Raw genomic sequence first — 16,945 nt, forward strand, 5'->3', positions numbered from 1 at the left:
CACGAACCCGTGTCCCCTGCATCGGCAGGCGGACTCTCAACCACTGCACCACCAGGGAAGCCCGAAAAACTGGATTTTTAATTTTATTTTCATTAAACTTAAATGTAAATAGCCACACGTGGCTAGTGGCTACTGTATTGCACAGCACAGCTGTACACAGTTCGTCATCCAAAAGATCAGACATGCAGACAGCCTCTGGATATTAGATACCAATGAATAATGGACTCTTCCAGGCTACCTTGTCTAACTCTTCCAGGCTATCTTTCCTGTGATGGAGAAACAGAGGCACAGAGAGGGGGGGTGACTCGCCCAAGGTCACACAGCCAGTTGTCAAGCTGGAGGGGCCCAGCCAGGTTTCCTGGCTCCTAGTGCAGTGTTCCTTCTAGGACCTATCCCCCCGCCCACCTTTTCCAAGCACCTCCCGACAACCAGTACCTGTAAACCTGGGACATCTCTGCTTAGCCACCAGCAACCCCCTCAGTACATGACCCTGCACCCCTACTCACTCCAGCAGCCTCCTTCCAGCCAGGCATCTCAAGGAGCTGACTTCCAGCCAGTGCTGGGTTGATGGCATGATCAACTGGGAAGCTTATAACACACACACACACACACACACACACACACACACTTTCCAGGGTCCATGGATTCAGAGACAGCCAGAATCTGTGTTTCTCCCACTCTCCCTGAGGGTCGCTGAGGTCCAGGCAAGTGTGCCAAGTGACCAGCTCCAGGATTCCCCACAACTAAGGGAACCCGCAGGAGGAACCCGACCCAGAGGCACCAATCAGAGGGCTGGTGGGGACCTCTGTCTGCACCTGAGAAGCGCTGACCCATCAGAGACGCTCAGGACTTTAAACCTGGGAAAATAACGTGTCAGCTAACAGGGAGGCGGCAGCGGTCAGGGAGCAAGGAGGGGTCAGGACCCTGGTGAGCTATCCCCAAGAGATACCCAAATTATGAGGGAATAGAGCTGACATAGGAGAGGTGGGGCACAGGTGGACGGGAGGGGGTCTGGGGCAGACGTGTGGTGGAGGCCGCAGTGGGGTGCCTGAGAGCATCCCATTCCTGGACCCGCCCACTACACACGCAACCTTACGCTCGCCCCTTCCCTCAGGCAACTTGGATCTCCTGGGGTCTGGATTTCCAAGGGAGCCTCAACTAAACGTCCCTCCCCTTTTCTCGATGCTTGGCCCCTCGGTGAGCTTTGTGAGTGGCCCTGGGCTGTGACTTTGGCCCGTCACCCCAGAGGTGGCCACCCTCAGGGAGAAGACCGGGATCCCACATGGCACCCCCAGCAGGGCCCAGACAACAAGCAGAGGGCTACTGTCCACCTCAGTCAGCATTAGGGCAAAACTGCCCTCACCCTGGGACACCATCCTGGATGCATTTTGCGGGAGAAAACTCAACAAATGGGACAAGACCTGGAATGCCGCTGCGGCTCCAAATGGATTGACTCAAATGGATCCACAGGGGTCGATTCTACTTAAATGACTGCAAAGCCAGGACAACCATGTCTCTGCTGGCAGCTCTGGCCCTCAGTGCTCCCTGGTGAGGTCATGGGCCTTGGAGGTGTGAGAGATGGGGAGCTCAGGTGCCTCGTCAAGTGGGGCCCCAGGACGGGGCAGCCTGTACCCGTTGGGGTTCCCAGCAGGCAGGTCACGAAGCGGGGCTCGCAGCTCTATTTATGGAAAGCAGCTGCTGTGGGGGATGAAGAACTGGGGAGAAACGGCTCGGCAGTATTTTCCAAGCTCACCCTGTCTCGGCTTAATTTCATCCCAAGCAAATAAATCATTAAGGAGGCACCGAGTCCTGGGAGATCTGATGAGGAAGGGCCATTAAACGGCACAGCCTTGACTTGAATTATGGAAGGCCTCAGACAAGCAGCCTTATTAGTGTCTGGGTTAGGCCATAACTCATGCTAACCGCCCCCTGGTCTTAACCAAGTGAGGAGCCGGGGAGAATCAGCCGGCTCCCTGGCCGCAGAAATAGCCCAGCAGGCTGTCTGCTCTCCCAGCGGTTTGAACACCCTCCCGCAAATGTGCTTTGCTCTGTGCATTGCCTTCCCGGCAACACCCACTCCCACGGGCAGGGGTGAGGACGGATGATCTGGCTGTGCGGTATTTAAGGGTGTTCACAGGCTGTGGCAGTGGGAGCCGCCCGCACCAGCGTCGGGGAGCCCTTCTGCGGAGCACAGGAAAGCCGAGGCCTGGGACCACCCACAGAGCCACGGCAGACTCACATGACCCCGAGCGGCATGGAGGTGAGAGGCGTGGGTTCAAGGTTGCCGGATGGCTGCCTGCCAAGCTCCTGCCATGAGCCGGCTCTTCATTCCCCCTCAGCCTCAGTCTCCTCACGAGTGAAGTGGGAGAGCAGCGCCTTGTCATCCGTGGATGGAACGAGATAACACGCACAGAACGCTCACTGGCGCTTGCACGGGGCTGTGGCAGTTTAAATCAGATGGCGCACGTGCCGTGCTGAGCTGCGCCTGGCCTCTTGTTAAGTGCTCACGCGATGACTGTTTAACACAGAGCTGTTTCTATTTGCGGTAATCCCTTCCCAAACGAAGTCGCCCTCGCGGGAAATTCATGGATAAGAGTATGGATTCACTTGGCCACGGGCTGTCGTGGAGGCCTTGCCCCACGCCCCCTCCCAGCGGCACCCACGCCAGTCCCACCGACGCCCATCGGCAGGGGTGACAACGAATGGTCTGGCTGTGCTGTATTTAAGGGTGTTTCCATGCAGTGGCAGTGGCAGCTGCTGACACCAGCTTCAGGAAACCCTTCTGCTGAACAGACTGCCTGATGCCTCACCAGGCTGCATCATCAGCGTCGTCAGGAGCTTGTCAGAAATGCAGTCTGGGGCCCTACCCAGACCTGCTGAGTCAGAACCTGCTTTTAACAAGATCCCCAGCGGACGTGAGTGGCACGTGAAAGTTTGAGGTGCGCAGCCGACTACAAGTCTATGGCGAAGTCCCAGCATCACACCCACTGTACAGGACGCAGAAGTTAGGAAACCTATGCCCGGGTCATCCAGGTAGTAAATGGAGAGATCAGTTATGTCTGGTCCTGACGGCGCGGAGCCCCCCTAGTTCTGTGGTCTGAGCAGGAGTGGGGCAGTATCTGACATGTGGGAGGCACTGAGAGGCCACGGAGGGTCTTCCTATGTGTGGATGTGAGAGTGGGGAGCACCTATTCTAAATTCCACCCAAGCTCCAAAGGCCCTTCCACCCTCACCCATCATTGTCCTCCTGAACTCCTACGTCCTCTCTCACCTATGTCGGGCTTTTCAATATGAACTCATAAACTGCACTGAATGCTTGCTCTCTTGTTGCTGGCAAGGTGCACTGTCAAGGAGGGACTGGAGGCCTGGGTTTTAGTCTGGCTCTGCCGCTCATTAGCGGGTGACCTTGGGCAAGTCCTCCCAGCTCTCTAGTCCATTCAGCTCCCACCTGTAAAATGTGCGTCTTGCACAGGCTGCTGAATGGCCCGTTCCAGCCCTAAAGCCTGGGGCCTGCCTTCAAGCCCTGCTATAGTCCCAGAAAGGTGGAGACCGGCCGTCTCCTCCTCACTCCCTTTCCTCCATGGTCCAGTAGCAGCCAGCCCGCAGCCAGGCCTAGCAACCAGCTGTTCAGAGGCAGATGCCGGTCTTCAGGCCCACCACCTCACAGCCCATCCCCGCTGAACACACATGCGGGCACAGCTGGCGAGGACACCACTTGTTTGGACATCCGTGCTGAACACATGCTCACCAGGCAAGTCACCAGCGGGAGCTACAGAGCACTTGAGCCAGACATTTAGCTGGAAGCCTTTAAGACTGCTTGCAGGGAAGGCTGAGCACTCCCAGCTCACTTGTGACAAGCTCACAGTGGCCTCTGAACCTCAGGTGGCATTTCCTTCATGTATCCTAAAGAGAAAAGAGTCAAAACCCTCCCCAGACCAATGTATTCCCTTGTGTGGAATCCCTCAGAGCTCACAGTGTGGACCCAAATTTAATAACAATAATTATTTCCACATCTAATAACACTAAGTAACTTTAACAGCCTACGGGAGCTATAATAGTTACAACCGGCAATTTTTAAACCCTTTTCAGTACCTTCTATGTGCCAGGCACCAGCCTAGTCACTTTCCATACATGACCCACGATCCTGATGGCTCGTAAGCAAAGTCAATTTCTATTACTGTTACAGATGAGGAAACCAGCTCAGGGGTGAAGTGACTCGCTCAAGGTCACAGCTAACGAGCAGCCAAGTCAGGACTGGGCCCAGGGCTGGGAGATCCCTGAGCCGCAGTTCTTCCCATGACACCAGGCTGTGAGCCTCTGAGAAAGATGGCAGCAGCTCTGCGGTGGCCCACGGTGACACCTGTCCCAAACGGGCCTGCGTTTCAAAGCTCCCTTCTGCAGGCAGGACTTCCTGGACTGAACCTACTCATGACTGTGTTAATTGTGGGGAAAAAAACCCTCAAAGCAGGGCCACAGTGTCTGAGTTAAACCTTTTTTCAGCTGAAAGTCTGTTCCTTTTTAGTGGGAAACAAAGGGTAGGGGCCAGTTTCTGAATGCTGAGATCCTGAATTGAATTGCTGGGCCATCATGCAGCCTCTGCTTGGCCCAGGTGTGAGGACAGATGTGCTGTGCACGGTGCACAATAAGGGTTGGAAGTGGATCACTCCGGGGTCAGGCTTCAAGGGGGTGACAGCTCAGAGCCAGCCTCACTTCGTTCCAGGCAACTATGACTCCAGTCCAGCTGCGATGGAGAAAACATGCACTTATTGAGCACCTACTATGTACTCCGCTATGAGGGTGGCTGAGGCGGCTAGGATGCAGTTCTGCCTCAAAGAACTGCTATTCTCAGCAGCAGCAGCGGCAGCAATAACAAAAGAGCAAAACACACCTCTTATGAACCTGCTCTGTGCAAGTAAGGGGTCCAGGGGTCTCACTGTGCTGACATACACCCCATGTGAGGACTGACTGAATTATATATCTCAAATGATCGTGGTCCAACAATGAGTCTGAAGCTATCTTAATTGCAAATTAATGTGATTGTGCCGTATTTTAAATCAGAAACCAAATCTTTCACAAGCATTCATCAGGTGCCCAAGACGAGCTCAGCACTGGGCACAGCACAATCAATAATGCAGGCTAAGTGTGTGATATCAACAGCTCCCCTCCACCCCACACCTAAGGTGAGCCACATGCTGGACCACGCTGCGTTTCTGCATCAATCTTAATACTCACCAACTCTGCAAGGTACATATAATTATTCCCACTGCACAGATGGCAAAGCAAAGGCTTGAGGATGTCAATTAGCCAGCAGGGGGCAGAAATAAAATTCAAATCAGGATCAAAAGTTTATTCTCAAAGACTGGAAACTGCCTAAATGTCCAAAAATAAGGGTCTGGATAATCCAATTATGATACAACCATACCATGGAAACCCATGCAGCTGGGGGGATGAGGCAGCTCTACATTAATCATATGAAACAATCACCAAGATCTATTAAGGGGGAAAACGAGATGCAGAGCAGTGTTCACAGTACGATCACATTTGTGTGAAACTTCTCTGTCCTAAAATTCTGGAAGGACATAGGAGAAAGTGATCATGGTGGTCACCAGCAGGAAGATAGGCTGGGGAGCTTCGGGGTGGAGGTATTTCACCAGGCACGCTTTTGTAGCGTTGAAATTTGTTGCCACATGCATCCTTTACCTTTCAAAAGTATTTAAAGTCCCCAATGTGCCCGCTTCCCCACACATGCCTCCTGGCTGACCATCTGTGCCCTGGGGAGCTTCACACCCACCTGGGGAAAGAAGGCATACACATGTGGAAAAGTGAGTGACTCGGGCAAAGCGGGGATTGGGGGGAGGGGATGGGAGGAGGACTCAGCCTCGAATTGGGGGTGCAGGGGACAGAGCCCTGGGTTGAGGGCTGTGGTGAGCTGGAGTCAGGGCAGAATGATAGGGTGCAGGGCAAAGGGGAGACCAGGCCTGGACCTGGCTCAGGAGCGGGGAAGAGCAGAGTCCAGAGGATGGTGCCACACAGGGGAGCTGGGCAGGAAGGTCGTGAGTGCAGTGCACACAGCTCTGGCAAGGGGACGGTGTCCTTGCAGCCATCCCGGTAGAAAACTCTCTCTGCCCTTCATCAGTACCAGAAGCCTTGGCTGGATGCCAGCCTCCTCTGCTGAGCTGATGTGCCAATAAATGCTTGTTGGCAGATCAATTAAACCATCTAGGAATGACGTCTGGAACGACAGTTTCCCTCGAAGCAAGTGGACAAGGCTTCCCTGCCCGCTGGGCCTGAGATCCTGGGGTACCCGCTCCCCGTCCCTGCTTAGTCAGCCCTGGGCTCGGACACCTGCTCTTTGGAATCAGCGGGCAGAGCGGAGGCAGCAGGGCCGGCCCAGGTAGCAGGAGGCACGGGAATGATCACGACGACCCGGGTTTCAGGGCACCTCTGCCACTGGCTAGCCGTGCAGCCTTGGGCTAACTCATCACCTCTCCCAGAGTCAGTTTCCTATAAGATGGGTTTAATAACAATGACATTGCCTCAAGGTTTATTGCGTGGGCTGGAAAAAAAAGAAAATGAGTAAAACACTTGGCCCAGGGCACAGAACTTGGGTGGATTCCCCCAAACGTATAATTATTATGACCCTCAAATCAAAGCTGCTCCGTCTGGGGTCCCCTCTCCTCTTCCTGTGTCAGTCGCGTACTACTCACTACCACAAGAACTCCAAGACAGGAGACAAAGCCGTTCTGTCAGCCCTCCTGGCCGCCAGCATGTGGAAGGAGGTGCCTTCCAGAAACCAGCCCGGAGCAGATTCCAAAGGCCTGGCCCACCCCACGGGCCACCCTCACAGCAGTTGGGACATTTTCAGTGACATTCTCCTGTTAGCGACCGAAGGATGCCTGATTCACAGCCACCGCTGGGGCTGTCTATATGCAACTAGCTTTTCAGAACGACCCGCGGAGTGCTGTGCTCAGCCAAGAGCTTTGTGGGCTGGAGGAGAAACCGGGGGGAGGGACAGCATCTCAGGGCCTCCTCCAAACTCACCACTGAAGGAAAGGGTCCAGTCCTTTGCTGAGTGGCCACCCAGCCCGGTGGAGCAGCCTCTCCTATTCCTTCTCTTCCTGCCTTGTCTGTAAACATCTCCACAAGGGACCCACTAAGCCAGTGGGCCTCAGTTTGAGCCAGTTATTAGCTGTGTGACCTCGAGCAAATTACTCAAGCTCTCTGGGCTTCAATTTCTTCATCGGAAAATGAAGATGCTAATAAAGGTATTAGCTCAAAGAGTTGTTACAAGGATTAAATGAATTAAAATTTGTAAAGTGCTTAGAATCTAGCCCAGCACAGACTAAGTATCAGAGAAGTGTTGTTAGTGTGGTGCTGTTATTATTTGACCCTGGACCCAGTCATCCGGAGCCAGCTGGCCTGTTTGCCTGGCCTCGGTTCTGCGCTTCCCAGCTCACTCAGATGGCAGAGCCCCGGGCGTCCTGCAGCTCTCTACTGTAAACCCCCCAAGATGCTGAGCTGTTTCGTTCCATGGTGTAGCCGAAGAACACATTTGTAATAGGAAAATGCACTTCCAGGAGCTCTTGTCCTCCACAGCCACATACTTCAGAGTTACAGACAGTTAGCTCTTTCTAAGTCTTGCCTTCATAGTCATAAAAATCAAAAATTGAGAAAATCATGCCCATTAACTTCCTTCCTACACATTAGAAGGGAAGCCTCTTATTGAGGCCACTTTTGTTTTTATCCATAGGTGAAGCCCCGGACCTGGCCCAGCTCACCTAGTTAGTCAAAGCAGCAAGCACCAGTTGCTGTGGGCCTGCTCTGTGCTGGCAAGCTTTATCATGCCTGTTTTACAAAGGAGAACACCGAGGTCCAGAGAGAGGAGGTAATCATCGTCCAGGGCCTCCTGGTGAGTCCTGGGACCAAACTCTAACCCCATCTGTTCTACCCGCCATGGCCTTGTGGGGAAGCAACCCCAGAGAGCGGCCCTGCCTTTCTGCCCTAGAGCCTGTCTCTAATTGTGGTCACCTAACCCCCTTGTTGGGTCTGAATTTGGGGACCCACCTTCGTGTCCACAACCTATTGGCTCAGAATTCTTTTCATGCACAGAATTCCACCTTGGGTCACCCTACCTGCCCCAGGGACTCCCTAGGGCCAAACCCTTCTCGGTGTCCAGGGATCCACTGGACTTCAGCCCAGGTCACTAGCTACAGGCATCACACAGTCCCTTCCCAGCCAGCCCGTCAGACTCCCCTCAGCCTGTTCTTTGGTGGCTCACCCTGTAGTCAGGGCTTGTTCAAATAAGCTGAGCTCCCCCTTTCTGCAATCACACCCTGCCCAAGATAGAGAACATCACTCCTGTCTGGAGAAGGGGCCAGCAGCATAGCACTCAAGCCTAATCCTGTCACCCAATAGGAGATGCCACAGGCTCGCATCATATGACATCCTGGCCTTGTCTCCCCTTGCCTCCTGGATGGGCTTTCTAGCCTCAGCCAACCTGAAAAAATCACTGCCAACAGGGAGGATAGAATGCTCCAAGTTTTAGTCTCACCAAGCATCTCCAGCCACCTGAAGGATCCAAGAGCTCAAAATGCTCTGATCACGACTGTCCTCTCCCACCCAGCCTCTACTCTCAGCAGCACACCAAGCAGAACACCATGGCTTGAATACTCTTGATCCTATCCTTCGTCAGGGAGCCACTGGCTGCAACCTTGTTAGCACCTTAGTTTTGTGCCAGTAAACCAAGCAACAGACAATAGTGTGAATCAATACCCAAGAGGAAGCCCACCTTGGGGGCCCAATGGTTGGCTCAGGTAATTCCTCTGGGTATCAGTGCCAGCCTTTAATCCCAGCTACCATATTATTGGTGCCGTCACACAAGATCTCACAGCAGCTGTGAAAGGGACCTGACACTGTTCCATTTTACAGATGAGTAAAACGAGCCCTAAAGCATTAGAGTGACTCACCAGAGACACAAAGCCACTGAGCAGTGGGGATGCAGTGGGAAATGAGGCATGTCAGACCCCAGAGTCTTGGTACACCAAGGCCATCCTTGTAGTCCAGTGATCAGCTCTGGCAAGTAGATTTTCCAATTCCATTTAAAGAGAGTATTTGTTGTTGCTGTTGGTTTTTTAAGCACTGGGGTTTGCCTGGTCATCGTGTCTTTGAGGGTTCTCAACATTCTCCACAAGGCACTGCGGTGACTAAACTAGCCCGATTCAGGACACACTCATCCTCTCTTTACTTAACCAGTTAATCAGAGAAAACAGGCCACTCTGCCATTCAGTGGCAACCTGAGTCCAACAACCACGGAAATGAACTATGAGCAAAAGTGTCCCCAATTATACCACAGAGTGGAGCACACCAGCCACATTCTGGTGGTCTGTCACCCTTGAAAATGGTCAACCCACGCTAACCTGAGTCAATGTCAATTTTTACTTGAGTAAAATCTTGTTCTTGACCTCTTTTCTGCAGTCTCACTCTCAGCCCCTCAGCTAAAGGGGGGAGCATGGGAAGAGTGGGCTTTGGAGGCTGACAGACCTGGGGAGGTTCGGGTTCTGGTTCTCCATAGCTCTGCTCTTGAGTGTCTCTTCTCTGAAGGGGGGCAATTATATCTTTCATTTAAAATGAATAAGCTGGAATTCTGGCTTTAAGCGCCCAGCACTGGGAGCTTCGTCAGGGGTGTGGCAGGTAGTCTGTTTGGATGAGGTGTGTGCAAGCTCACAGGTGACTGACTCCAGGCCCCACTCGGCTAGGATTCAACACGGGACAGGCGACCACATGCACCTCTGTCCAGAGGCCACCCTGCCTCCCTAAGTGACTCCCTCCTAAAACCAAGAACTATTTTCGTTACTAGGATTTTTAAGCTGCCTCACAGGATGGTTGTGTATATTAAATGAGAGGAGGCCTTAGAGTTGTCAGCAGTCAAACACAGCAGCCTGTGGGCTTCTGTGCAACCTGCGAGGGTGTTTTGTGTGTCCACACGGTGTCTTAAGCAGCTGCCAACGTTAAAAATTGGAATTGTTCACACAAAATCTAGATTTCTAGGTCCTCTTGAAAGAAATCAGAAGATTCCACAACTTGTGGCTCTCATTCCCATGAGGCAATAATCAGCCAGATGCCCCCTTTAACAGAGAGCTCAGCAAGAAGACCTAGATTTGAGTGTTCAGCCCCTGCATACAGTAGGTGTTCAATAAATGATAGTTATCACTACTTATTATTTATCAGTAACGCGAGTGCATGGGATTCAAGTGCAGGGACTGTGTCTTCTACTTGTCACTCTCCTTCCACTGTGAACTTGAAGCCAGAAACACGGGAGACCTCGTTTTGCACAACCCTTACAGCGACTGAAATGTTCGTAATTAGCATCAACACCCAAATCACTTATTAGGCGTCAGTTCTAAGCACTGTCCTAAGCACGTCACATACATTATTATCTTATTTGATTTCTCACAACAACCCGGAGCTAGATTACTATCATTGAGCCACTTTCGCAGAAAGGGAAACTGAGGCACACTCCAAGATCACCCAGCGAGCAAAAAAGAGTCAAGGTCCAAACCCAGGAGCCTGGCCTCGGAGTCCACGTCCTCACCACGAGTTCACACCGCAGGATTATCCCAAGTGCTGATGGAGGACGGGGCCTCAGGAGGATGCGTTACCCCGCCTCCCCCCCCAGTTCTGCCTGGGACAGGCAGCCTCTGGACCCACCCCTGCCCACCCCTTCCCCCCTCAGCAGGCTGCACTTACGGTCAAGGCCATTGATGTAGCGCATGGTGACTTCACAGTGGCCCCATACGGCACTCACCACCGGGTAAAGCTTCTTGCCCTTGAGGCCACGGAAGGCCACGCCCAGGTACTGGCCGTCCACGACAAAGCTGAGTGTGCCCTCGTCCATGTCCAGCACCACGAGCAGCGAGTCGGGCAGCGCGAAGGCCTCATCGGGCCCCAGGAAGGCGGGGTAGGCCACGCCGGGTCGGTTCTTGCCGTCGTGGTAGAGGCGGCTGCGGCCCAGGTCCCAGCCCCAGGACTCGGCGTCGCTGCCCACCAGCGCCGTGTAGCCCACCGAGTGCAGCGGGGCCCGCGCCGTGGCCACGCCCACCACAGCGTGTGTGCCCCGCTGCCGCGCCGGCCAGTGGATCTGCCAGGCGTGCAGGCCGCGGGCGTGGCCCACCTTGCCGCGGATGCCGTCCGTGCTCTGCGCCACCGGGTGCCGGTGGAAGGTGAGACGGTCGTCATCCTTGACGAAGACGTTGAGCGAGCGGTCCTCGGGGTTCCACGCGTGGCGCAGCTGCACCGCCAACCCCGCTGCCGGCATGTCCAGCAGCTGGTCCAGCCGCGCCGGCCGCCCCGGCTCCACTCCCCGCAGCTCGTGCTTGGCTGGCCGCAGCGCCGGCTCTCGCACCTCCACCGACTTGAGGCTCCCCGAGAGCTTCTGGCCCATGGCTCGCTGCCGGGACGGGGCCGCTGCGGGCCACCGCTACCTCGTGGGAGCTTCCGTTCCCCGCAGCCAGGGATGGGCCACGGGGCTGGAAACCAGGCTTCCGGACCGTACACGTCCACAGCCTCTGCGGGGCTGGGGCAGGGGCCCAAGCTCCTGTAAGGAAGCAAAGGACGCGGGTTATTACAGCAGCCTCGACAGCCACTTATGCCCATGCCTTGGCTGGGCCCCGGGCATGCATTAATAATAATAACTAATGAATCGAATGATATCTGGCACTTATCTAGAACTTGCCATATGCCAGACACTGTTTTAAGTGATTCATATTTATTAGCTCATTTAATCCTTAAGACCTCCCTATAAGACATTCATTATCATTCCCATTTTACAGATGAGAAAAGTAAAGAGTATAGAGGAGATAAGTTATTAACCAATGTCCCACGGTTAAGAAGGGGCTGATCCCAGATTCACACTGAGACCATCTGGCTTCAGAGTCTGTGTTCGGCTCTTAGAGCAGTCACAGGCAATTTTATTTTAGAAATAAGGACTGAGCCCAGAGAAGTTGTGATTTGCTCAAGATCACAGAACATAGAGAACCCCAATGCATTTGGTCCCAAGAAACAAGCCCTGTGCCAAGGTTGGGGGGGACAAAGTGCCCAAGACAGGGGGTCAAAGATGTTTAGGGTGTGGCCCATTGGTTCCCATCCCTGGCTGCCCTGGGGAACTTAAACAGCATTTAAAGTGCAGCCAGGCTTGAGAAGCCAGACACTGAGCAAGGATCCACCAAGGTCACCCAGGGATGTGGACATGGACATAAGATAACCATCTGAGGGTGGGGTGGGGTCTCCATGGGAAGGTGATTTGGGGGCAGGGGGATGAGAGAGTTGATGTCCAGACTCTGGAGCCAGCGAGAAGTATATGCAAGTCCCTCTCTCCATCTCTTAGCTGTGTGTCCACAGGAAGGTCTCTTAGCCTCTCTAAGACTCCAGTTTCCTCATTTGTTGAATGGGGGGTAAAATGCTCCCTCCAGGTGGTGTGGGAAGCTAAGAGACAATATCAAAAGTCAAGCCTGAGATTCTGCGGGCAGGTTTTCCTCTCTGGCTCTTTCTTCTGGGCATCCTGCATATACACCTTCCCTTTGGATGGGCTAGCTCTTTCCTTAGGCATATAAACATAGTTAACAGCATTGACCCTGGGCAACCTCCGCTGAGACAAGATCCTGGTTTTCAGGACTTGGCCACCATCACTAAGAGACTAGCCAGAATCCAGGGTGCTTGGGCTGTTTGGAGGGGCCCCGGGTGTGGGAAGAGATGGAGAGCTGAGGCCTGCAACCTGTCCAGAGCAGAGGTGTGTGTCCTCCCCTCCCTGGTCTGAGAGCTCCTAGGCTTTCCTTGAGATAGATCAGGAGGCAGCTGTTTTTCATGCCCCGCTCTGCCTGGCCATGACCTCCCACCCAAACAGTGGCAGAATCCCAGCCAAAGTGCCATATAGCACAGGCAGCAATAATATGCATTGCTTTTTTAACCCTCCAGTTTTATTCTCGACTCCCATTTTCTTTCCTTTCTACTGTCAGACCCCGGCTTCAGCTCATGCTGACCCTATCCAGAGAGTTCTGGCTAATGTTTAAGGAAATACCAGAATACATAAAAATGTACAACACTAGACAGTTCTAAGATAGCAGAATAGTTACTCCTTTTCATATCCAAAATCACCCAAAATAAAGGAGAAAGAGAAAGAGGAATGCAAATTTTGTCTTCAGCAAAACTAGAACACATTTGTAATCCAACCACAATTTATAAAGAAAGGCTGCCAAAAAAATGGTCAAGCGTTGCCAAAACCAGTGAAGATCAAACGAGGTGTGAGAAAACACCTACAGAAGACACCTGTGGCTGCAGATCTCAGTTGAAGATGGCAGAGCCAGCCAGTAGCTGGCCCTCCCTGAAGGAGAAAACCAATGATTCCTAATCAGGAACAGTGGGAACAGGGTATGTGGTCTAGCAGTGGGAGCTGCCTCTGACACTGTGGGGAAAGAGGAGGGCAGGGCTAACAGAGAAAACTTTACAGGTCTGCCATCTTCACAGGAAGCAGTGTGCTGCTGAGGCAGAGTGGGAGAAGGGCCTGAACTTGGGGAAGCCCAGGGCTGCAGATCTCTGCTGACTGGGTAGAAGCTAAAAGAAATCACTGCCACACTCCTGTGAACAGAGTTACCAGGAACCAGGGAGCAATCCTGCTCTACTAAAATACCTCCTGGCATCGCCTCTACATGCATTCCCTGCAAAATGCTGATCCAGGAAGGTCCGCCTCTTCCAACTAGGAACCAGCACATGATATAGTCAAAGATGTTGGAAAAGAAATAGAGGAGGAACAGAACAGGAAAAAATATGGTAAGCCAAGAAAAGTCACCGGAAGAAAAAGCTGTCCCAAAGCAGATAAAAATTGGGAGCAAATTTGTAAACTAATTTTGTGATCACTTATTTCAGAAGGGAGACAACTAGTACAGCCTAAAAAAAAAAAAAAAAAAAAAAGATTAAATACATTTTTACATAGTTACAAAGGCAACCTCCAGAAGAACTCCAGAAGAATAAAATACAGATCTTCCAAACTGTCAAAAAGAACACAAAATAAAACACCATACTGAAAGATTTTGCTTTAAGAAGCAATAGAGACTAGGAACCAAGATGGTGGAGTAGAAGGACTTGCTCTCAATCCCTCTTGTGAGAACACCAGAATCACAACTAGCTGCTGGACAATCATCGACAGGAAGACACTGGAACTCACCAAAAAAGATACCCCATATCCAAAGACAAAGGAGAAGCCACAGTGAGATGGTAGGAGGGGCGCAATCACAGTAAAATCAAATCCCATAACTGCTGGGTGGGTGACTCACAGACTGGAGAACACTTATACCACAGAAGTCCACCCACTGGAGTGAAGGTTCTGAGCCCCACGTCAGGCTTCCCAACCTGGGGGTCTAGCAACGGGAGGAGGAATTCCTAGAGAATCAGACTTTGAAGCTTAGTGGGATTTGATTGCAGGACTTCAACAGGACTGGGGGAAACAGAGACTCCACTCTTGGAGGGCACGCACAAAGTAGTGTGCGCATCGGGACCCAGGGGAAGGAGCAGTGACCCCATAGGAGACTGATCCAGATCTACCTGCTAGTGTTGGAGGGTCTCCTGCAGAGGCGGGGGTGGCTGTGGCTCACCGTGGGAATGGGGCACTGGCAGCAGAAGTTCTGGAAGTACTCCTTGGCATGAGCCCTCCCAGAGTCTGTAATTAACCCCACCAAAGAGCCCAGGTAGGCTCCAGTGTCGGGTTGCCTCAGGCCAAACAACCAACAGGGAGGGAACCCAGCCCCATCCAACAGCAGTCAAGCAGATTAAAGTTTTACTGAGCTCTGCCCACCAGAGCAACAGTCAGCTCTACCCACCACCAGTCCCTCCCATCAGGAAACTTACACAAGCCTCTTAGATAGCCTCATCCACCAGAGGGCAGACAGCAGAAGCAAGAAGAACTACAATCCTGCAGCCTGTGGAACAAAAACCACATTCACAGAAAGATAGACAAGATGAAAAGGCAGAGGGCTATGTACCAGATGAAGGAACAAGATAAAACCCCAGAAAAACAACTAAATGAAGTGGAGATAGGCAACCTTCCAGAAAAAGAATTCAGAATAATGATAGTGAAGATGATCCAGGACCTTGGAAAAAGAATGGAGGCAAAGATCAAGAAGATGCAAGAAATGTTTAACAAAGACCTAGAAGAATTAAAGAACAAACACACAGAAATAAACAATACAATAACTGAAATGAAAACTACACTAGAAGAAATCAAGAGCAGAATAACTGAGGCAGAAGAATGGATAAGAACGGATAAGACAGAATGGTGGAATTCACTGCCGAGGAACAGAGTAAAGAAAAAAGAATGAAAAGAAATGAAGACAGCCTAAGAGACCTCTGGGACAACATTAAACGCAACAACATTCGCATTACAGGGGTCCCAGAAGGAGAAGAGAGGGAGAAAGGACCCGAGAAAATATTTGAAGAGATTATAGTCGAAAACTTCCCTAACATGGGAAAGGAAATAGCCACCCAAGTCCAGGAAGCACAGCGAGTCCCATACAGGATAAATCCAAGGAGAAACACGCCGAGACACACAGTAATCAAATTGGCAAAAATTAAAGACAAAGAAAAATTATTGAAAGCAGCAAGGGAAAAACGACAAATAACATACAAGGGAACTCCCATAGGGTTAACAGCTGATTTCTCAGCAGAAACTACAAGCCAGAAGGGAGTGGCCTGATATACTTAAGGTGATGAAAGGGAAGAACCTACAACCAAGATCTCATTCGGATTCAATGGAGAAATCAAAAGCTTTACAGACAAGCAACAGCTAAAAGAATTCAGCATCACCAAACCAGCTCTACAACAAATGCTAAAGGAACTTCTCTAAGTGGGAAACACAAGAGAAGAAAAGGACCTACAAAAACAAACCCAAAACGATTAAGAAAATGGTCATAGGAACATACATATCAATAATTACCGTAAACGTGAATGGACAAAATGCTCCAACCAAAAGACACAGGCTTGCTGAATGGATACAAAAACAAGACCCATATATATGCTGTCTACAAGGCACCCACTTCAGATGTAGGGACACATACAGACTGAAAGTGAGGGGATGGAAAAAGATATTCCATGCAAATGGAAATCAAAAGAAAGCTGGAGTAGCAATACTCATATCAGATTAAATAGACTTCAATATAAAGAATGTTACGAGAGACAAGGAAGGACACTACATAATGATCAAGAGATCAACCCAAGAAGAAGATATAACAATTATAAATATATATGCACCCAACATAGGAGCACCTCAATACATAAGGCAACTGCTAACAGCTCTAAAAGAGGAAATCGACAGTAACACAATACTAGTGGGGGACTTTAACACCTCACTTACACCAATGGACAGATCATCCAAAATGAAAATAAATAAGGAAACAGAAGCTTTAAATGACACAATAGACCAGATAGATTTAATTGATATTTATAGGACATTCCATCCAAAAACAGCAGATTACACTTTCTTCTCAAGTGCACACGGAACATTCTCCAGGATAGATCACATCTTGGGTCACAAATCAAGCCTCAGTAAATCTGAGAAAACTGAAGTCATATCAAGCAACTTTTCTGACCACAACGCTGTAAGATTAAAAATGAATTACAGAGAAAAAAACATAAAAAACACAAACACATGGAGGCTAAACAAGACGTTACTAAATAACCAAGAGGTCACTGAAGAAATCAAAGAGGAAATCAAGAAATACCTAGAGACAATTGGCAATGAAAACATGATGATCCAAACCTATGGGATGCAGCAAAAGCAGTTCTAAGAGGGAAGTTTATAGCTATACAAACCTACCTCAAGAAACAAGAAAAATCTCAAATAAACGATCTAACCTTACACCTAAAGGAACTAGAGAAAGAAGAACAAACAAGACCCAAAGTT

General features: G+C 51.0%; 1 protein-coding gene across 1 annotated transcript in view; it reads right to left on the reverse strand.

The window, feature by feature from the left end:
• The window catches only part of SPSB4 (splA/ryanodine receptor domain and SOCS box containing 4), a 61,589-nt gene extending 50,149 nt beyond the window's left edge, over window positions 1-11,440 (reverse strand). Inside the window, exon 1 of the mRNA XM_007446969.1 lies at window positions 10,747-11,440. Coding sequence (XP_007447031.1) covers window positions 10,747-11,440 — 694 coding nt within the window. The remainder of the gene's footprint in view (window positions 1-10,746) is intronic.
• Window positions 11,441-16,945: the final 5,505 nt, after the last annotated feature.

The sequence above is a fragment of the Lipotes vexillifer genome, unplaced genomic scaffold (assembly GCF_000442215.2).
Source record: "Lipotes vexillifer unplaced genomic scaffold, Lipotes_vexillifer_v1.1 scaffold40, whole genome shotgun sequence".
In the NCBI taxonomy this organism is placed as follows: domain Eukaryota; kingdom Metazoa; phylum Chordata; class Mammalia; order Artiodactyla; family Lipotidae; genus Lipotes; species Lipotes vexillifer.